Genomic DNA, 23,246 nt, shown 5'->3' with positions numbered 1-23,246 from the left:
ATTGTTTATTTTTACAAAAATATGTATCTCATTAGCAGTTCCTAGATATTCAATGTGTCCCCTCTTTATCCATGTCCAAATAATAATGAATTATAAATTAACATATACTCAATACATTGGTGGATTTAATGTTCATTTGGCTTTTGGACAACGACGAATTTTCCATTAAACGCATGCATTTTATAAATTAAACATTTATGAACCCCAAAAACTGGTCATCATCGCGGACGAATCCGTTTTATACTAATAAATTATTTGAAATCCATAAAACGAGAAACAATTAACGATTTTAATTTTGTTTTGTACGGGGGCCATTAAAAATTAATTTCGACCATTTCCAATAAATTAACAAACTGGCGAACTAAAAGTGCAGTGGCATTATAGAGTTACCTATATAAAGGTTTAACATCTCGTATTTATTTCTTTTTCGGTTTTTTTATTTTCAAAAAAAAAAAAAGTCCTTCCACATGAATCTTTTTGTACCTGTCACCGCAAAAGGCGAAGAAATTAATTTAATTCAATTTTGGTTTTTCAAATTTAGTTGGCTTTGGCCATTGGCTTCAAATAGTCCGAAATATGATTTAGTTTTAGTGAATCTTTTAGCTTTGTTGGGTCTTTCGTGTTTTGTGGGAACGGTCTATGCTGAATTTCTTTTTATGAATGACCATGAAGGTGATTTGGCCAAAATAGCTGAATGTCTTTGTACGACATTTATTGGTACTCAATTCATAATAAGGATTCTTCATTTGATGTTTCGACGTCATCAGATGAGGGATGTTCTGAAGAAGTTTTATGGAAGCATTTATGTTCCCAAGTGAGCGGAAGTGAAATATTTTCAAGTGCTTTGAATTTTAACTTTTTTTTAAGATTAAGATCTGAAAACGAGCAACTCCATATTGCATGTGAAAAGAGCCTTAGACTTGTTTATTTCATGTCTTTTACTTTTTTCGTCACTTTATCACTTATGTTTACTGCTGTGGGGCTATTGGTGATTGGAGATCCACATTCTCGGACAAAACCATATCTTTATAAAATGCGATTTGCTTATGACTCACAAGATCCATGGAATTATGCTTTCACCACGTTATACACAGGATGGGTTGGATTTGCCTCTGTGACTCTAATTGCTGCTCAGGATTGTTTTATTGGAACAACACTGACCTACTGTGCTGCCCGCTATGATTTATTACAAAATGATTTAGATACATTGTATGAAAGATCAATACGAAGTTTCGAGTATCCTTCAAAGCCACTGCAAGACTTTCACAAAGTTTTTCGCAGAAAACTGGGAATCATTATACAAAAACAACAAGATTTGGATCGGTATGTGTGTAAAATGATTTTATTTCAAACTTTTAATATTATATTTTATTTACCATGTAAGCTAGGACATTAGAACAAAGTGGATTACTTAGATACTAAGACTGGTTTTTAAATTTTTTAGCACAAGAACTATTGTAAGTATTTATAAGATTTTAAAACTAAAATTGAGTTAAAATGTCAGCAATTTTGGATACATTTACTTAAAACATTAAAAATGGCATTTTTTAGAGGACGGTTTTAACTATCTTAATAGATCTATTTTGTAAGTTTTCCCCTTCTCATATTTTAAAAACATTTATTTAATCTTAATAAACAAAAAGTTATGAGATTAAACTTTCAACAAAGCAAGGCAAAAATATAGATCAGTGTACACAGAGAAAAATAGACCACATAAAATAGAACAAAAACAATAAGATTTCTCTATGGTTTTCATCCAAGAAGGAAACCTTATTAAAACAATCGGGTTTTCCTTATTGTTTTAAAATCTGCAAAAAAAATAAAAAAAACCATGACCAGGCTGGGAATCGAACTGGAGACTTCAAATCATTAGTCGCCCACCTTACCACCTGAACCAATCTGCCATGAAAATATTGATCGCGATTTTTGTTCTAGTGCTAAGTTGCAAAAAAAATCAACTTTTCAGTCAAATTTTAATAAGATTTTCTCTATAAAAATAATAAGAAATCTCCTTAAAAAAACCTTATTAATCGTTGATTTTAATAAGATTTCCTTATGAAATGTATGGACGGTAAAACAACATGGCAATCTGTTAGTTTTTAGCGGGTCATATTTTTTTCTGTGTATTTGTGCCTTTTTTTACTTTTGCAGTCAGTTAATAAAAAAAGGAAAGTTTAAAAAAAAATTTCGTATTTAAGTAGATACAAAATTTAGTGCTTTATTCGGATCATTTTATCTGTCATTGTTTTCAAACAAAATGTTTTATTTTAACTACTTATTTTTTTTTTGAAAAAAAAAAAAAAACGCATTTCCTAACTAAATATATGTACATGAAGACTTTTCTTCTTTATTTTGACACGCTATGCTTTCTCAATACACTGTAAATATTTCGTTGAATTTTACTTAGAATTAGCTGTAAATCGGTATTTAAAAAAAGTACCATAAAACTATTAAAGTATTCCTTAATCAGGGGCGTATACTCCCTTGGGGCAAGCGGGGCGGCGCCCCGGGGCCCCCGACTGACTCCAGGGCCCCCACTGGAGACAATGCAGAGAAGGAAACTGATAGCATAAATTGCTAAATTGAGTTACGAAGTAAATTAAAATGTATTTGTATCCATACAATATATATTGATTTTAAAAAAGGTTACCCTAGGGGCCCCAAAAAAATAAACTGCTTTTTTAAAAGAAGAATTATAATTTTATCCTAGGGCCCCAAAAAATATTACTTGAAAAATATTTGCAACCACAAATAATACATAAGGGGCCCCAAAAAAGCAGAAAAAGTTTTGTTAATGGCATGCCAAATATTACTTCAAGTCAATACATTAAGGGCCCCAAAAAAGCAAACAAAATTAAATTTAAAAAAATTGGAACCCGTTAGTTGAGAGGCAAATATTAATTTGGGGGCCCCAAAATCTACTACTAAGGAGCCCAAAAATATTCATCAAACTTTCTGATGGCATGACAAATATTATTTGAGAATCGTCAAAAGCTGTTACTTCAGTGGTTCAAAACAATCAAATGGAAAATTAAATACCGATTCAGGGGCCGCAACATAAATACATCAGGGCCCAAAGTAAAAACATTACGTTATTGTTGGCATTCCGAATATTACTTCAGAACAGAGGCCCCAAGAACTATCAATTGTAAGCTAAAAAAAATTATTTTAGGGTCCTCTAAATATTTAATTTTGGGGGCCCCAAAATTAATTTTGCAGGGCCCCAAAATAATAAAAATTATTATTATGTCTGATGATGGAAAATCAAATAATGTATTTATTACATCAGAACAGAGGCCCCTAGAACTATCAATTCTAGGCTAAAAAAAAATTTTATTTTAGGGGTCTCTAAATATTTAATTTTGGAGGCCCCTTGTACAAGTATTTACTACTTTTATGAAAGACATTTTAAGTAAGTATAGCAAAGTGCATTACGAACATATTAAAACATTAAAATAAACCTAAAAATAAATAAGCCATACAAAAAAAATGTATGGCGTATACGTACTTTTTTTATCTAAGGGGCCCCCAAATATCAAAGGGGCCCAAAAATTTAGTCTTGCCCCGGGGCCGCGGTGACTTAACGTATGCCACTGCCCTTAATCTTCGAATTTGTTCAAAAAGTTTGAAAAGGTAATTTTCGGTGTCTCCTTTAAGAAAATTTGATTCACTTTATTTATTTATATCTAATAACTTTTTGAATGTACCTAAAACACTGTACCATCACATAATGAGATAAGATCTCGAATAATTGAAACAAAACGAGAAACTGACTCAAAACCTATCAATTAAATGACATCTTGGCGATACATTATTGCGGCAGTTTTGGGTTCAAGCAAAGTGAAAATTAGAGTTTTTTTTTCATTTAGTTGAAAGAACCTAAAATTTGGTTTGATTTAAATTTTATAAACATACAAATTAAATACTTATTTTTAAACTAAGTGCCTTTATATATACATATCTTAATGGGTTTTGCAGTCGACTTAATTCAAACAACATATTTAAGATGTTTTTTTGATCCCTTTCTTGCAATATTTTTTCCAGGCCTACGCCTAACCGTGTATAATAAAAGAATTTTTATTTGTACAAAAAGTGATAAAATTTTTTTACAAAAGTTTTGATAGTAGGCATAAACTTGAAAATGTGCTATTTAAATTAAAAATATTAAAATTTGTTCGTTTTGCATTTCGAATCGAACAGTTCCGAATAGTTCTAAGAATAACCAATCAAAAACGTTGTGTGATTCGTTTGGTTTTATTTGTTTATCCTTAAATCTTCACCAATTAAGACCATCCTGTCCTTAAAATACAGTGTAATGTACAAGTACTTCGATTGAATAATTTGCCTTTAAACAACTCTGCATTGTTTTTCGGTAGTCCAGAATTATTTTACAAGTTAAAATAAAATCTGATAACTTTCGAATTAATTGTCTTCCTAACCTCAGGCAAACGAATCGCAAGGTTTTGCAAAAAAAAATGCATTTGAAAATACAATTTTTTAAAAATTTTGTTTTAAAATTGTACGCGAATTTTTTTTTTCTTTTAAGACGATACGGGATTCAAATACCTCTGTCAAAATAGTAGGGACAAAAAAATATTTTTGGCGTAACAGAAAATATTAAACAAAATTATGCTAGTTTAGATATTTTTTCGAAATTTCAAACGGTAACGACAACAACTAATTAAAGAAATGCACTTACTTATAGTGAAAGTAACTTTAATGCTAAGGCTTTTTATTGAACAAGAATAGGAAAAAATTATAATATGATTTGTGTAAGGAATTTAATAAGGAGGTGCCTACTGTAAAAAAAAAAATTAAATGTGTTTTTATATTTAGGTATATTAATTAAACATCATTTTAAATAATTTTTTTCACAAACCTAAGTATGCCATTTAGATTTATGTATAAAAAAAAATGGAAAAGCGTTAGAGCCATTTTAAAAACAAATAATTTTTTATACGTATACCTACGTACAAATTTTCTGACATTTTCAAAAAAAGTTGGTATGCCATTTTAAGAAAATAGTATTCAACACAAAAACAAAATTTCGATAAAGTTCAGCAATCCGTTTAAACAAAATTTTTGAAATATTTTAAAAAATCCGAAAATAAAAATAAATTCCTTATCTCCCTGAGGATCGAGAGCCTTTCAATGATTTTTTTTTGAAAATTCCAACTTCCCCTAAATTTTTAAACAAAAATTGAAAAAAGTATTATTTAGGAACTGATGCTGGAGGTGCAAATAGATGGAATTGAAAAAAATCACAGTTCACTAAATTGTTCTTATTAAAAAAATAACTAATTCCAAAATTAAGTGTATTAAATTAAATAATAATTAATTTAGATATGCTCTTAATTTGAAACAAGAGAAAATAATTACACCCTGAATTCGTTTGAAAAATTTCAAAAATAATCTCTTCAAAATTTTTACTTGCGATATAGTAAAAAAATATAAAAAAGTTGAGATAGTATTTTTCCATGACATTACGATGGTAGAGAATGCCAAAAAAGTGGGTCCCGGAAGTCCGTCTGTCAGTCTGACTGTCTGTAAACGAAGCTACAGCCTAAACGGATTTATGTATAAAAAAAAAATGGAAAAGCGTTAGAGCCATTTTAAAAACAAATAATTTTTTATACGTATACCTACGTACAAATTTTCTGACATTTTCAAAAAAAGTTGGTATGCCATTTTAAGAAAATAGTATTCAACACAAAAACAAAATTTCGATAAAGTTCAGCAATCCCTTTAAACAAAATTTTTGAAATATTTTAAAAAATCCGAAAATAAAAATAAATACCTTATCTCCCTAAGGATCGAGAGCCTTTCAATGATTTTTTTTTTGAAAAATCCAACTTCCCCTAAATCTTTAAACAAAAATTGAAAAAAGTATTATTTTGGAACTGATGCTGGAGGTGCAAATAGATGGAATTGAAAAAAATCACAGTTCACTAAATTGTTTTATTAAAAAAATAATTAATTCCAAAATTAAGTTAATTAAATTAAATAATAATTAATTTAACTTTTTATTCAAAAAAATTCATTAGATATGCTCTTAATTTGAATCAATAGAAAATAATTACACCCTGAGTTCGTTTGAAAAATTTCAAAAATAATCTCTTCAAAATTTTTACTTGCGATATAGGTACTATACAGGGTGTCCCAAAAGTAATGGATCAAACGAAATATGCTGATAGGCCAACTTAAGGGCTCTCAGAATTTGGTAACTTGTTCAGCCCAAATCCTTACGGTTTTCGATTTAATGCAGTTTTTGTGAAATTTCGAAAAATGCCGACTTTGCATCAGTATTTTGCTTCCTCCGCTCATAATTGATTTTTGTTTTTTACAATTCTTCCACTAAAACGTTGGCAAAGTTGAAATTATAACGAAAGATATTACAATTTAAATGCAACAAAACAGGGCTTTTCTGAGAAAAATAACAAAGAAAAATAAACACATTTTCTCGACTGTTGTTTGTTTATTTCTTCTTGAATAAAAGTCTCGACTTTTGTTTGTTTTTTCTCTGAAAAACCCTGTTTTGTTGCATTTAAATTGTAATATCTTTTGTTCTAATTACAACTTTGGAAACTTTTATGCATTTTTGAAAACTGCAATAACACGGCAAGTTTTTAAAATAATAAACCAGTATCACACCATGCAAATTTTTTTCGGGATGCTGCTCTGAAATAAAAGTAAGAAATTGAGTTTTTATAAAACATGAAACTGTTAATTAATTTGCAGCAAAATGGCGTATGAAATAAAAAATATTTTGATTAATTAATTATTTCCTATTATTAGGCAACGTTTTAGTGGAAGAATTGTAAAAAACAAAAATCAATTATGAGCGGAGGAAGCAAAATACTGATGCAAAGTCGGCATTTTTCGAAATTTCACAAAAACTGCATTAAATCGAAAACCGTAAGGATTTGGGCTGAACAAGTTACCAAATTCTGAGAGCCCTTAAGTTGGCCTATCAGCATATTTCGTTTGATCCATTACTTTTGGGACACTCTGTATATCAAGTTATGCATTCGTACAAAAAAAAGTTGAGATAGCATTTTTCCATGACATTACGATGGTAGAGAATGCCAAAAAAGTGGGTCCCGGAAGTCCGTCTGTCAGTCTGTCAGTCTGACTGTCTGTAAACGAAGCTACAGCCTAAACGGATGAACCGATTGATGTCAAACTTGGTATGTGGCATTATTTGGCGACTCTACAGAGGGGTTTTTCGAATTAATTTTTTTGGACCAAAAATAACGGTACTTGTCATATACCGATTTTAGTAAAATTGAAATTGCTCAAAAACGGCTCCAACGATTTTTTTTTTAAATTCAAATGTAAGTTTTAAGACAAGGTCTATCTTCTTATAAAATTTTTTTTTTTGAAAATCATTATTAACGGTACCTGCCATAGAACCGTTTTTTTCAAATCCGATTATCTCCGAAAGTGCTTATTCGATTTGAACGAAACTTTTTGTAAAGAAGCATTTATATGATTTTAGTATAAGCCAAAAATAAAATTTCCAAAAAAATAATTTTTGAATTTTTAAAATAATTTTGAAAATTTTTTTTTGAAAAATCAAATTTTCGAAAACGGGACATTAAATTTTTTTGAAATTTTGTTTTTAGATGTTGATTAGTGATTTCTACAAAATGGCATACCAATTTTATTTTAAAACTTTTTTTCCAAAAAATTATTTATAAAAAACGATTTTTTTAAAAAACGGCTCAGACGATTTTGAAAATATTTTTTCTTAAAATGCATGTTAATATATCAATCAAAACTGCATACTTGCTTTGGAGGGCAATTTGATTTCAGATTTTATTTTATTTTTTTAAAAAACGAATTTTATTTTATTATTTTTTTTTTTTGTTGTACCCATATAGTAGGTACCTACATTTTCCAAATTTCTATATAAAAAGTCTTAAAAAATTAAGCAACTTGAACTCTAAGATCAAGTTCGTGCGACCCAGTCGTGCATTTTATTTTTTGAAGTAACTCATCAAATTTCTTTTTTTTAGATTTATGCCAGATCTGCAATCATTCGTTAGCGTTACACTTTTCGTCCTTATTTCATTTGGAGTATTTCTCCTCTGTGTTTTGGCATTTCAATTAGCAAAGGTAAATAAACAAATCATTTCCTTATTCACACATCAACTAAAACTGTAAAATCTCCTTTTAAAATACTTAGAACGATTTAAGTATTGAAACACTCAAATACTTCTTCTGGCTAGTGTCACAATGTTTGGAATTCGTTGTTGTTGGTTCATTTGGACAACGTTGTACAGATGCTGTGAGTTTTTATATAGCAACCAAATACAACCATACTATCAACTTATCTATTTTTTTTTGTTTTCTTTCCTCCTTTCGTTTCGTTTCATTTTCTCCTTTAGGCTGCAAAAATGGCCAACTCGTATTATATGTGCAACTGGGAATCACTGCTTGATTTTGGTGATGTTAAGGCCAATGCTGAGCTTATAAGAGACATAAGCTTTGCAATTTATCGATCACAGAAATCTGTTCATCTTAATGGAATGAAATTTGTGATTTTATCTCTTAGCAGTATTGGTTCGGTAAGTGAATAAAAGAGGGCGATGGAACGTGAGCAGATAATGATGATGTCACCGATAGGATGGTTTGGAAGAAGACTAGAGAGAGAGTATGTGTTTTTCTCTAACTAAAATGGATGTATCTACTGATAACAACTATACTATACTATCAAAGACTAAAGCTTTGAACAAATTCATCGTCCTGATTTTTTGTGTCTTTCTCAAATTTTATTCTTTCTCTTTTTTGTTTTCAGGCTATGAGTTCTTCAGTGTCGTACTTTATGTTCCTTAATACAATGGAGGATATCTCAAGCAAAAGGAATGGCAATAAGTAGTTTGAATTGAGAAAAAGCACAGCTGTTGTCGGAGATAATGGACAACTTAAAGAATTCAAGAAAAAATACACTCTGCATGGAGTCCTGTTATAAATAAAAAAAAAATTATATAAGAAATAATATAAAAATTTAAGAAGAAGACTATAAACCTATACAAGTACGTCAATAAATAACTTCTCTGATAAATGAGTACAATCAAAATACTTAGATTAGTGTTGTTGTATTTGTCAAGGATATTTTTATATGAACAACATTAATTTATTATTTTTTGGTTTTATTTTTATATTTTCTTGTGTACCACATAGTCAAACTGTAACTAACCGAAACCACACCAATATGGGTGTAGTATATGGAATATTAGTGGTTGAAATTTTTGTATGGCACTTAATTTAAGTAGCCTATTAACCGCAGACCCCCGAAAAAAGTGATTTATTTGTTCGTGATTTCTTGTGACTTAACGGCCGATATCTGAGAAAGATTTATTCAACATATAAAGTTAATAAATTCATCACGATGAAATAAAATTGATATCAGAGCCTATACCACCAGCAGTCTACTAGTATTGGTTCATTCAAACGGAATCATTGATAAAATAGAGGAGATATTAAGGGTATAGCTTATGGTATGAGTAAATATTGAAAAAACATGTATCTTGGTAGATTTCTTGTGATATTAGATAAATATATTTGTACACTATCTTTTTTTATATGAAAGTAGCTAATTTGTTTTTGGGGTTTGAAATATATTTTTAGTTCGCTGTTATGCTGAAATGTCACATGCTATTAATTTTTTAACGGATTGTTCAGAGCATTTTCTTTATGCTTTGATAATTTTTTTTTGAAACTGAGGTTAGCTCGTTAATGTTGTATTCCAAAACATCAATTTATCTAACAAATTCTATCCATTTTCCAGTGCCTACTACTTCAACCTCAATATTGAGTAAAACTCCTTCACTTTTAAGAACTTTGGGGTAGTTCGTACAAAATTTTGTCAAATTTTGAAAGCGATTGGTACAGAACTTTTCGATATTTGCTATTAAAAGCAAATAAATATGAGATGCTCCAAACACTTTGATTTCAAGTTATGATTTCTCGAGGAAGAAAATAGATATTTAAAAGATTTAAACGGATTTAGAGAGACAAAACTTAATTCTTTTAGAAACTGTTAAAAATTCAATTAAAAAAAAAAATAAGTAAACGCTAAAAAATAACTTTGAAAACTGGTAAAAAGCGGCATTTTCGATTTTCTAACGGGAATATCTCAAAAACGTGATGTGATCGAATTTTTCGATTGTTAGTGATTTTAAGGGAGATTTTCAAACACCCAAAACCCCCCCCCCTCCCCCCCCCTAAATACGGCTATGTATGGTACGGATGGAATTCTGAAAGTTGTTTTTTTTTTTTGTTTTTGTTTATATCTCGTTTAGAACGTATACCTCCCATACAAAAAAATACGATATTACGAATTTCTCGAAAACGGCTTTAACGATTTTAATTAAACTTTGTATACGTAATATTTAAAGCAGTGGCAATAAAACTGCATTTTTATTTTTTCTCAAAAAAGTCAAATAACAAAAAAATTTGTTTTCATTTAACAAAATTTTTCCTTAAATGTCGGCTCTTCCCAATATCAATTTTTTTTTAAATTTAGATCATTAACGTGTTTTTTGTATTTCTGATGTAATTTTTGAACGATTCCTGAACCTAATAAAAAAAGTTTTTTTTTATGGTGAATCAATATTTTGATAGCACTATGCTTAAAGTTTAGTGAATTAAAACCAGCTTTGTAAAAAATAGTTTTAGTAATTGAAAAAAAAAAGAAAAACACTTATGAGACTCCTTCGGGGCACCTTTGACTTTTGCAATGGGAGCACAGTTTTACGTTGATTTTGGGGAATTATATATTAAATAAATTATTTAAAAATGAATCGACATCGATTAATTTTGATTAAGATTTAAATGGAGGGATTTTTTGAAATATTTTATGGTTTTTTGGTTTTTCTTCTTCTTTTTAGAAAATGAATTTTTTGATTTATTTTTTTTTTTCGTTATATTGTTTAGATTGTTTAAAACCGAAAATTTATTTTTTTTTTCTAATCAAACAATAGACGAGCATGGTTTAAGCAGCACTTGTTCCAAGAAAGTGGAAAAAGAGCCCTTTGACTCGATTTTCCATTTAAAATCAAGTATATTTGGACAGTGTGCCACTTTAACCGGGTAAATTCGATTAGTGAAATTTGTAGACGTCTTGAAAATTAAAAAATTTAAATACTTTTTGGAATTTTTATTTGCTCTATAGGGCAAGTATTGGTTTCGTGCAGAAAAAAAAATCGAGGTTTTAATCAAAACCAACATTACGATGATGGAGAAGATCAAAAAAGTGGTTTTCGTCATGCCGTCCGTCGGTCTGTGCGTCTGTGCGTCCATCTGTACATCGAGCTAGGGCCTAAACGGGTGGATGGATTTGCTTAAAACTTGGTACAGATGATTTTTGCGTAATTTTCTAGGTCCGTTTTTTTTATTTTTTTAATATCTCCTTTTTAACGCATACCTCCCATATACCGATTTCGAGGTATTACACTTTTCTCGAAAACGGCTCTAACGATTTCGATAAAATTTTATATACGTAATGGTCTTATAGATTCTAACAAAACTGCGTTTTTAGTTTTTCTCAAAAAATTCGGAGAACGGAAATATGGTGTTGCCATTTTCCAAAAATTGACATATATTTTAGGTTCATATATTTAATCGAAGCATAAGCTAACTTAATTCAAAATTTACGGACAACTAATTCTTTTCATTTTGAAATAAAAAAAAAAAAAAATTTAAAGTTAAAAAAAAAAATTTTAAAAAATTTTGTTAACATTCGATTTTTTAAAAATTTTTTTCTCGAAACTTAACAAAATCTTAAATTTACAATAGATATTTGAGATAAAGACACTTTGAACTACAAGAGCAAGTACGTGCAACCCAGTCGTGCATTTTATTTAACTCGCAAAGCACAAAAATGTGAGAGTAATATATTAAACTTTCAAAAGTATATAGCATTTTAGTTTGAATGTTACTTTTTTTCGAGATATGGGACATTTCCCTTAGGGGGGCCATTTTAGGCCCCCTTCCCCTAATGCACACGATGTGGGGTTTAATCCACCATTGTAAAATGTGGGTACACCTTTCAAAGTCAAATGTGCCTCGGTCCCGGGGCACTTTTGACAAAATGAATTTTTTTTTTGTAAAACATTATTTTTTAAATGTTGAAATGTTGTAAAACAAAAAAATTTACTGTTAGTATGATCTTGAATAGTCAATAAATCAAATACAAAACAAAACATTGGAATACATTAAAAGTTTTCGAAAATACAAACCTTTGAAAACTAAATGTCGAATGTACCCCCTTTTCCAATACTTTTTCAAGTTACGTTAACCCTCAAACCATGGACAAGGAATTGTATTTCTTTTTTAAAATGGCTGCTGCTTTGGTTTATGTTTTGAATACAATTTGATTAAAATTTAATATTCTTGTATAAAAATAAAGAAGACGAGTGTTTAATTTTAATCCTAACCAAGATAAAGTTATAATTTAACAAGCTAGCAATAAGTTTTTAATTCAGAATTCTTATATTTTAATACTTTTGATTACATTTTAATGTTTTTTTTTTGTATTCAATAAAAGGTTTTTAACACAAATATATTTGAATACAAAATTTATTTAAAAACTGTGCAATAAAATCTCAATATTAAAAACTGTTTTTTTTTTGGATTGAAAAAGGCCTAATTCCAATGTTGTCTTAAAAACTACGACACAATTTTAGCCGTGTACCTACTCAGAATTATGCCTGCAAAGTTTTAAGATGTTCAGCTAATTGGTATAATATTAAAACAGTCTTTAGTGATTTTAATTCCAAGCTAGAAAGAGACTCATTCAATCAAGGTAAAGTTTCGTTAAAACTTATTTTTTTTTTTTTATAGAAAGTTGCCGATTGTGCTCCATCTGAAAAATGTTTACAATAATCTCCCATAGATTTGTGACCACAAACGAAGTCGGCAGAAACATATAAAACTGGGTTCTCGTTCCGTTAATTTTAAAATGTTTAAAAAACGGTGAAAATTTGAAAAACCCTTCTTTCACAACAACTCATAAAATATGTTTGTATCTGTAAATGAATCACCAACCGAAAGAATGCGAGTATGTTAATGATGAAGTCCGAATTCATTTTCTCAAAGAGGGATTGCACAACAAGAGTGTCTTGAGAACTCGAAATGATTAAGATCCTTCAACTGTTTTTTGACAAGATGACAAGCCTGTACAATAAAAACAAACTGCGAATATTTCTTCTTGCTTATGTTTTTTCAGCCAAGGTTCCACTTCATACTGCCTAACCTTTCAAAACAAGGTCAAGAAAATTTTAATTTTTGAAAAAGTTTATAAAATTTAATCTACTTTTTTACATATAGTTTGCCGGGTTTATTTTCAGCTCTATTAAAAATTTGGCTATTGATAATTTCTTGGCGTTTAGATTCTGGAATTTTCCGGAGTTTTCTTTTTTATTATTTAGAACACTGGAAATTGTAAAAAGTACGTGTTCTTACAGTATGTATATGTTTGCCTCCCTTGGTCCATTATGGTTTTCAAACGAATTTAGTTTTGCGTTTTGCGAAACACTTGGTCGTGATGCTACCCATCTACGTGATTCTAGAGAATTACATCGCTATTCTTTAAAATACAAAAACCCATCAGAGGACCATCATAACACTTAACGATCTTTGACCCAAAGCAAATGTATATTTGTAATACCAATTGTTTTTTATGAATAGTCCCAGTTATTTGTCATGAGTTACGAAAAAAATAAAATTTACCCAATTTTAAAAAATAAATCGAAACTAAACTTTCATTAGGCATTAAAGTAACCTATTTTTATTTTTATAAAACAACATTTTTCGATTTTTCACACAGATACCTAACATTGAAAAAAGAGCAGAGTTAAACCAAATTTTTAAAGGTACCTTCCTGGCAATATCTGTCTGAAGAATGCCTTCTCCCTGAAAATAAAAACAAAACTTCCTTCCTTACAAAAATGCGGTATTGATGGTTTTATTAAAACTGGGTATACGTTACCTAATTTAAATTTTAAACGAGTGCCGCTAAAAAAAAAAACTGCGAATGCTAAGTGTTTTAGAAGAGCTTATTATGTTTCCATTCATTTTTTTTTTGTCGTCATCATCTCCGCACAAAATAATGGGTTTATGGTGCTTGTTCTTGTTGTTTTTTTAAAAGCTCATCATCGTCACCCTCAGCAGATGTGCAATTTCTCAAGCCAATCTACTTATTGGCGTTCTTTTTGTCTGAGATATCCTCCATCGTATTAAGGAACATAAAATACGACACCGATGAGCTCATAGCCTGAAACAAGGATAAATGAATAAAAACAAAAGAAAAATGCTCAAGAAAAACAAAACGAAAAACAAAAAAAAAAAAAAAAACACAACGAAACTTATTTAGTGAATTTGTTTGTCGTTATCAGTACATCCACACACATTTTGTGTGTAAGTGTCTTCTTTTATATCGGTTTTATCGTCTTCTTACTTACACCACATAATCACCATTATCTCCTGTAGACGCATATTTCTTACACTACATTCACTTACCGAACCAATACTGTCGAGAGATAAAATCATGAAATTCATTCCATTTAGATGAACCGATTTCTGTGATCGATAAATTGCAAAAGTTATGTCTTTAATAAGTTTGGCATTGGTTTTACTGTCGTTGTGGACTAATAGACATTCCCAGTTGCACATGTAGTAGGAGTCGGCCATTTGTGCAGCCTTAATTAAAGATGGATAAAAATTAATGGTTTATGTATTTTATTGCTTAGTTTTGTATAAACTTACAGCATCAGTACATCGTTGGCCAAAAGAACCAATCACCAAGAACTCAAGACATTGCGATACCAGCCAAAAGAAGTATTTTAGAGTTTCCACACTTAAATCATTCTGAATAAACAAACATTTTTTTCGGGTCAACAAATATTTTCAAAGCTCAAAAAAAAAAGAACTTAATAAAACCTGAGACTTATCGAAAAAGAAATCTTTATAAAAAAAATAAGTTCTTTGAGATGAAAGAAATGTCATATCGTGAAAAACAGGCTTGATTTGAGATGAGACTTAAAGAAACTAAAATTCTTTATAAAAAAATACTTCATATACCTAGTTAAAGGCCTTCCTTTGAGATGAGACTTAACGAAACTAAAATTCTTCACAAAATGTGACTTAACGAAACTAAAATTCTTTATAAAATATAAAAACTTCAGACTGAAAAAAATTAAAGGCTTCATTTGAGTTGTTAAGAATTGAACTAAAATACTTCATAAAATGCGACTTAACGTAACTAAAGTTCTTTATAATCTAAGGATGAATAAAATTCAATGCATATAGGTAGTAAAAAGCCTTTATTTGGGATAAGACTTAACGAAACTAAAATTCTTCATAAAATGCGACTTAACGAAAGTAAAGTTCTTCATAAAATATAAGATCCCTAGGATGAATAAAATTCAATTCATAAAAAGCATTTTTTGAGATGCTACTTAACGAAACCGGAATTCATCATAAAATTCTTCATAAAGTGCTAAATTGTTTCATAAAATCTAGGATCTTCAGGATTACAAAATTCCACTTTTCAAAGTAAGAAGCTTTCATTTGAGATGCGACTTAACAAAAATAAATTTCTTCATAAAATGCGACTTAACGAAACTATATTTCTTCATAAAATATAAGACCTTCAGGATGAAAAAATTCACTTCGTGAGGTAAAAATCCTTTATTTGATGTGAGACTTAACGAAACTAAAATTCTTCATAAAATGCGACTTAACGAAACTAAAGTTCTTCATAAACTATAAGATCTTTAGGATGAATACAATTTAATTCATATAATAAAAAGCCTTTATTTGGGATAAGACTAAACGAAACTAAAATTATTCATAAAATGAGACTTAACGAAAGTAAAGTTATTCATTAAATAAAAGATCTCTTGTATAAAAAATTCACTTCATGAAGCAAAAAGCCTTTATTTGAGATGCTACTTAACGAAACCGGAATTCATCATAAAATGCTTCATAAAGTGCTAAAGAGTTTCATAAAATATAAGATCTTCAGGATTAAAAAATTCCACTTTACAAAGTAAGAAGCTTTCATTTGAGATGCGACTTAACAAAAATAAATTTCTTCATAAAATGCGACTCAACGAAACTATATTTCTTCATAAAATATAAGACCTTTAGGATGAAAAAAAAATCACTTCGTGAGGTAAAAATCTTTTATTTGTTGTGAGACTTAACGAAACTAAAATTCTTCATAAAATGCGACTTAACGAAAGTAAAGTTCTTCATTAAATATAAGATCTCTAGTATAAAAAATTCACTTAATGAAGCAAAAAGTCTTTATTTGAGATGCTACTTAACGAAAACGGAATTCATCATAAAATGCTTCATAAAGTGCTAAAGAGTTTCATAAAATATAAGATCTTCAGGATTAAAAAATTCCACTTTACAAAGTAAGAAGCTTTCATTTGAGATGCGACTTAACAAAAATAAATTTCTTCATAAAATGCGACTCAACGAAACTATATTTCTTCATAAAATATAAGATCTTCAGGATGAAAAAAATTCACTTCATGAGTTAAAAATCCTTTATTTGATGTGAGACTTAACGAAACTAAAATTCTTCATAAAATATACGATCATCAAGATGAAAAAAAAAAATGGATTTCGTCAAGTTAAAATTCTTCATTTGATATAAGACTTAGGTAACGAAACTCTAACTCTTCATAAAATGCGACGTAAGAGAAATAAAGTTTATTATTAATTAAAGGATCTTCAGGATGACAAAGTTGACTTCCTAAAATGAGAATTCTATATTTCAGATGAGACTTAACGAAACCTAAATTTATCATAAAATGCGACTTAATGCGACTTCTACATAAAATAAAGGATCTTCAGGATGACAAAAATTCACTTCATGAAGTAAAATGTCTTTAATTAAGATGCAACTTAACGAAACTATAAGTCTTCATAAAATAAATAAGGATAAAAGAAATATCTACTCGTGTCTTCATTTGAGATGAGACTCAACGAAACTTTAAATCTTTCAAAAATTATTTAGATGAAAAAAAATTCACTTCGTGAAGTAGAAATTTTCCATAAAATATATAATCTTTAGGATGAAAGAAAAGAAGTAAAATGGACTTAACGAAATTATAAGCCTTCATGACTTCATAACATTTTTTTTTACTCACCTTTTGCAATTGAAATGCCACCGTGCAAAGTAGAAACACTCCAAACGTTACTACAAAAAATATCGGAATGCTTAGAAATGATTGAAGCTCGTTAAAGAATCTGAAATTATAAACGCAGTTTTCGGGAGTCCAGTAGAAACGTCAATTGTACATTTTCTTAAGAAGGTATCTCACCTATCTATCGCCTGTTGTTTTCCAATTATCACTTTCAATTTTCCATTAAATATTTTATACAAATCATTCGTTTGATGTGGCTTCGGCTTATTGGTCAAAGCTTTCTTTGAAGCTTCAAGTAATTGTTTCAAATCTTCATGCAACATGGTGTAACGCATCTCTAAGTAACGCAGTGTTATTCCAATCAAGCAATCTTCTGCTGAAATAATTGTTACTGTTGATATACCAACCCATCCTGTGTAAAGTGTCGTGAAGGCATAATTCCAAGGCAGCTGCGAATCATAGGAGAATTGCATTTGATATAGGTAAGGTTTTGAACGAGAAGTTGGATCTCTAGCAACGACAATTGCCACACTCAAGTACATGAAGAACAAAGTCAGAAAAAATGTGATTGACATAAAATACACCAATCGCAAGGTACTTTCGCATTCGTTGTGTCGTTTTTCATTTTCGGTACTGAAAATATCGAATAGCAAACAAATTATTCAATAAAACCGATTTCGCAAACTAACTTGTGCAAATATATTTCCTTGTAGAATTTCTGCAAAACATCACGCATTTGATTGCGACGAAACATCAAATGCAAAATCCTTATAATCAATTGCGTTCCAACAAAAGTTGTACACAAGCACTCTGCTATCTTTGCAATATCCCCTTCATGCTCCGTAATAAACAAAAACTCAGCATAAACCGTTCCAAAAAAGCAACTTAAAAACAACAAAGCCAAACAATTAACAACAAAAGTTTGATATCCCGAACTCTCCGGAGCCATTGGCCAAACCCAGCTCAATTTAAAAAGCCAAAAAAGTGCTGATTTAAGTTGTTCGCCTTTGGCGGTAACAGGAATAAAAAACTTCATGATGACCAGTCAGGAAGGAAGTAGCTTTATCGTATAATATCGGAAGACACACATTACCCATTTATATATCCGTTAATTTTGTGTTGGCCTAATTTATTCTTGTCTGAATTTTTTATGAATCTTTTAACAAAACGGAAATAAATACACGATTGGTTAATTGTTGTTGATTTTGCTTGTTGAATTGATAATTTTTGTGCAAAAATTCAAATTCTCTAAGGGACTTTATTGTAAAGATATTAATGTTTTCTTAATGGCTTTAGTCGCAAGCTATATCTTTATTTTAAGGATATATAAAATGAGTGCTTAAAGACACTAATGGACGTTAAAGTTCATATAAAACTAAAGAGGTTTTATTATGATTTATATTTAATTGGCATATGGGTGGAGAAAATTAAGACATTATTGCCAAACTTCTATAGCTGTAGCCTATAGGCTCTTGGCAATAAACATCTTAAATCAAATTGTGTGTCGTCTTTGCCATGTGTTTCGTTCATATAAAAATGCCTTTCGACTTTTGTTTTCTTTATTGAAGTAGAAAAAAAAAAAAAAAAATTGAAGTATTTTTTTGACACTTAAAGGCAATTTGCCATTTTGTTTCCCTATTTGTATCATTTTGTACCTCATAACGAAGGGATTATAAATTACTAATACAATATTGAGTGAGAAATATATTTCAAATTAAAATTTGTGTAGGTTTTGATTTGTTGAAAATAAAATTTTAATTTAAATGAGGGTAGTTAAAACAAAAAAATTAGCTTTCCTTTTAACCACTGATCAGGTAGTGTAGATTTCTTGTATTTTTTTTTCAATACATAAATTATGTGATAACATTTATACAAAAATCAAACTCTCCTGGAAATTAAAAAAGACAATTTGATGACAAGAAAACTTTTTTCTCGTTCAAACAAAAGAGCTGAACGGCGAACTTTATTTAATTTTTAATTTTTTGTATGGTAACTTTCTAGATAAGGTAAAGTAAATTATTATTATATTTGCGAGCTTAAGGAACACAAGTTATTGTAAAAATTTTGGAAATTGTGGTGTTGATAGGTAAATAAAATTTAATACAAAATTGCTTAGTTTTATATAAAAAAAATTGTCTTTTTTTTAAAGCTACTCTAACAATTTTGAAATATTTACTTTTTTTTTAAATGTAGGTATCTTAACAAAAGAAATTAAATTAAATTTCAACTTTAAGTTATTTTTTTGGAGCTCAATATCATTTAAGATGAAAATGAGAAGTTCAAAAATGTATAGTTCATATCATTCGACGCGTCGCGCGTCGGTCTGTGCGTGTGTACGTCTTTGCGTGTGTCTCTGATGGGCGATTTCTTGTAAAAAAAACTATATTTAACATTTTTTGTGTAAAAAAACGTCAAAAATGGTAAAAAAATTGTAAAAAAAGTAAAAAACGTAAAAAATGGGTAATGGTATAAAACGGTAAAAAACGGTTAAAAAAAACTTAAAAAATGACAGGTTGCCATTCAAAGTCAGGAGATACCATTGAGGAATGTCATAGTTTTGAGCAAAAAAGTGGGCTAATTGAAAAAAGTGACCACCGGCGCTGAAGTAAAACGCGGTAAGCTTTCTAAATTAACTTCAATGTTATTAAATTTTCCCGTTTCATCAACCCAAATAGCCCAAAATTTAAATTTGGTACAAGTTTATTAAAACTTGAAAGGTCAAGAAAATTAATTCACTTTTATTTTGATGAATTTAATGAAATTATTAAGTAGCTATCGTTCAAAAATTGAAGTGTTTTTCTATTTCTCCGAATAGTTGAAATAAAAAACAAAAGAATTAAATCATTTTTTTACTTATTAAAATTTAAAATAGATAACTATCATAACTCTAAAACAAGCAATATGGATGTACAGTAAAACAAATTTCAATATTAGAGTAAGTATAATTGAAATATTTCCATATCAAAAGATCTTACGTAATTTTATTTATACTCGATTTATTTGTCAATTCCAAACTTTGGATATAATATGTAGGAAAATGTACAAAAAAAAAAAAAAACAGAAAAAAAACAACAATTTTTACATAAATATTTCATTTACATCAAACAAACCCAAATAATGTACAAAGCACCCTACAAATCTACACAAAGAGCAAAAAAAAATCAATATGCTTCAATCTTAATGCGAACAAACATAACATGATAATAATTATATTCTTCTTTGTTCCCTTTTTCGAAACGACCGACAACGAAGAAATTGTATTCAAGCTCGTATAAGGGTTTCGGGGTCACTTTCAAAATAACCATTAATATCTCTAATGACATTGAATACAATACTTTTTCCATTTCTCCATGTGACAGCAAAAACCCAAACAAATGTAAATATAAAATCCATAAAAGTAGATTTAACTTGACAATGAAACGAAAAACGCTTTCACCATCAACATCCAAGCCCTCAGATCCTCAACCCACACTCACACAAACATACTCAAACAACGATTTGATTATGCTAACGAAAATGTATATCCTTTTGATTGCTATGCGTGTAGCACAAGCAGAGAAAAAAAAGGAAAGAAGAAGCAATAAGCTCATGCAAATTTTATGAAAATTTCCTTCAAGTGTCCTTGCACACTATGTTGTAGAGAGATATACTCGTCGTCGTGAACCGATAATGATTAGAAAGCAAAGCCCCAATGAAAACAAACCAAACGAACCAACAAACGAATGAACAAAAAAAAAAAAAAACGAAAGAAATACAAAAATGTCCTTTGTTAGGTTTTATCCCGAAACCAACACAGTCGACAACGACAATTCACATCTACGACGACAACCACGAACGACAACGCGAAGCCATTCCAATGTAGAAATCTATTGTTTATATTGAAAACGATAAATCGAATGTTGTTGACTTAGGGGTTTGAGACTTGGACATTTAAAGGATCTTAGATTTACAATAAACGAAACGAAAAAAAACGAAGTCCTTTTCAATGTTGTTGCGCTCCTTCGGTCTTCTTTTTTTTTTATTATTTTTTAGTATCCTCTCCTCGCACGTGTACAACATCAACAAGGACGCATTTTATATTTACATAAAAATCCATTCACTAAAATTAAACGATTCGCCCATTTTACTACCCCATTTTCACATGATTTCGCCGCACGCTAGTATTATAAAGTTTTCCACAGTTAATAACTCACACTTTACGTGCATACTTCGCTTAACACTTAATAATATTAGCCAGAAACTCATTACCTTACAAGACTGCGTCTCAATAAATCTGCCGACTTATACAGAGGAGAGAATTCACTCAAAAAAAAAAAAAAAAAAAACAACAACCCTAAGCAAAAACAACAAAATGGAAAATCTATAAAAAGATGGGGGAGAGAGATCCTTACACAGCCACGTTTCTGATGTTCAAAATGCATGAAATTAAGTTGCCGCCATGCATAAACTAAAAAAAAAATTGTTTCAAATAATTTAAGGTTAGGCGGAGTGAACTCAAGGGGCATGGTTTACCCCACGTAGAGGTTTTTTTTTTTTTGGTAACTTGCTATAAAGGTATGGTAATGGTGACCATATTTTTGAGGCATTAACAGTACTTATAACACAGGAGAAACAACATTAAGTCTTCAAGTTATCATTTCTGAGGTCCCAAAGGATACCTTAAAGCAGTATTCAATATCGTCTTCCATCCATCGATCTCCGGCTAGCTGTTGTCAATTTTCATTTGGGATCACTTTCGACCTTTCAACTTTTTCGATGCAAACCGGACGAATACCCCAACAATGCCTGTCACCATGCTTCAGAACCTTACAATAGGACTTGGACTATGGTTTGTAAGAGTTTCTTTGTTTTTTCGAGATAGGGCATTATTTCTTGAGATCTGCGCTTTTCTTGAGTAAAATAAAAATGACCGCCGCACACAGCCGAGCCACGGCCGTTTGCCAGAAAAAATACCGCGCATGCCGCCGCGGCGGTTGTTCGGTCAAAAAGTAGTTTTTTGATGTTGCGGCTGTGGTTCGGCGGTGGTTATGGTAATAGGAAAAACTGGTTTGACTCTAAAAAAATCCTGTAGTGACGGTGATTCGGTGTAATTCAATTTTTAAACGATTTACTAAAATTCTAAACCCACTGTAATAAGTAACTTGTCATTAATCAGACTGTTTTTTTAACTAAGTATTTTATACTCCTAATTTGAGGAGTTCGTTTTTTTCTTTCTTTTACCTGAGTTTTTTTTTGTATTTTCTCAGAAAACCTCTAGATTTCGGAGAAAGTACCTTTTTTTTTGACAGGAGGAAATCTTCAAAAGACACTTGGCAGTATTCGACATTAAGTAGTTTGGGACTATTAAGCACTAAAACTACCCCTTAATCAGGCATCAGATTTTTCTTTCTTAACTTTGTAAAATCACTTTGGGGGAAGTTTAAACTTTTAATACTTTCCCATGTTTTTTTAGTACCGGCGAATGTACATGAGACTTTGAAAAAAAATTTTACCTATTGCAAATGAAAAAAATTTGCATGGAAAAAAAATTGCAAATAAAAACATTTTTTTTACAAATAAAAAATAAAAAATTTTCTGCATTGAAAACAAAAAAAATTAATGCAAAGTGTGTGCATTAAATATTTTATTTTTAAATTCGTCGAATTTCCAACAATTTTGAATAGGTGACCATACATCAGCTTCAATGTTATAGTTGAAATAACTTATAGTTATTGTCAACATTGTAAGAAATTCGACGAATTAAAAAAAATTTTTTTTTTAATGGAAAATATTTTTATTTGCATTACAAATTTTATTTTCAATGTAAATTTTTTTTAATGCAAATATTTTTCAGTTGCAACAAATATTTTTGAAGTGAAAACTTCTTTAGTATCATAGTGATTTGAAACAAGATGAAACGAAAACGCGACACGAACTTTCAACTTGTTGTAACTTTTTTGTTTTAATAGATAGATGAATGATGCCCAAATTCAAGCCAAGAATACGGAAGACCTGTATCGGGAGCTAGATGAAATTTCTTCCCCGACTGCTGGTGCTATTCAAGAGCTACGACAAAACGTGAATAAGGGCGCAACCATC

At 29.8% G+C, this 23,246-nt stretch overlaps 2 protein-coding genes across 2 annotated transcripts; one reads left to right on the top strand and one right to left on the bottom strand.

Annotated features, from left to right (window-relative positions):
• The first annotated feature begins 467 nt into the window (after positions 1-467).
• LOC129906303 (odorant receptor 13a-like) lies at positions 468-8,960 on the top strand. The gene is made up of 6 exons (XM_055982003.1): positions 468-814; positions 874-1,323; positions 8,019-8,118; positions 8,189-8,290; positions 8,391-8,570; positions 8,801-8,960. The coding sequence occupies exons 1-6, from the start codon at positions 468-470 to the stop codon at positions 8,879-8,881; spliced, it is 1,260 nt and encodes a 419-aa protein (XP_055837978.1). The 3' UTR covers positions 8,882-8,960.
• Positions 8,961-13,839: 4,879 nt separating this feature from the next.
• LOC129906302 (odorant receptor 13a-like) lies at positions 13,840-18,250 on the bottom strand. The gene is made up of 7 exons (XM_055982002.1): positions 17,858-18,250; positions 17,346-17,801; positions 17,172-17,271; positions 14,773-14,874; positions 14,527-14,706; positions 13,997-14,281; positions 13,840-13,920 (listed from the first exon to the last, which is right to left on the bottom strand). Exons 1-6 carry the CDS (start codon positions 18,202-18,204, stop codon positions 14,201-14,203), a joined length of 1,266 nt encoding a protein of 421 aa, XP_055837977.1. The 5' UTR covers positions 18,205-18,250; the 3' UTR covers positions 13,840-13,920; positions 13,997-14,200.
• Positions 18,251-23,246: the final 4,996 nt, after the last annotated feature.

This window comes from Episyrphus balteatus, chromosome 1 (assembly GCF_945859705.1).
Source record: "Episyrphus balteatus chromosome 1, idEpiBalt1.1, whole genome shotgun sequence".
Taxonomy (NCBI): Eukaryota; Metazoa; Arthropoda; class Insecta; order Diptera; family Syrphidae; genus Episyrphus; species Episyrphus balteatus.
Note: the sequence above shows the minus strand (reverse complement) of the source record. Positions and strands in the feature narration are given on the sequence as shown.

Excerpts from the sequence above, each read along its gene's own strand:
- LOC129906303 (XM_055982003.1), top strand. The coding sequence starts at position 468 with ATGAATCTTTTTGTACCTGTCACCGCAAAAGGCGAAGAAATTAATTTA. Across the intron at positions 815-873 it reads GGAAGCATTTATGTTCCCAA|ATCTGAAAACGAGCAACTCC; the intron begins GTGAGCGGAAGT and ends TTTAAGATTAAG. Across the intron at positions 1,324-8,018 it reads AAACAACAAGATTTGGATCG|ATTTATGCCAGATCTGCAAT; the intron begins GTATGTGTGTAA and ends TCTTTTTTTTAG.
- LOC129906302 (XM_055982002.1), bottom strand. The coding sequence starts at position 18,204 with ATGAAGTTTTTTATTCCTGTTACCGCCAAAGGCGAACAACTTAAATCA. Across the intron at positions 14,875-17,171 it reads TGGCATTTCAATTGCAAAAG|AATGATTTAAGTGTGGAAAC; the intron begins GTGAGTAAAAAA and ends TTGTTTATTCAG. Across the intron at positions 14,282-14,526 it reads CTCTCGACAGTATTGGTTCG|GCTATGAGCTCATCGGTGTC; the intron begins GTAAGTGAATGT and ends TCCTTGTTTCAG.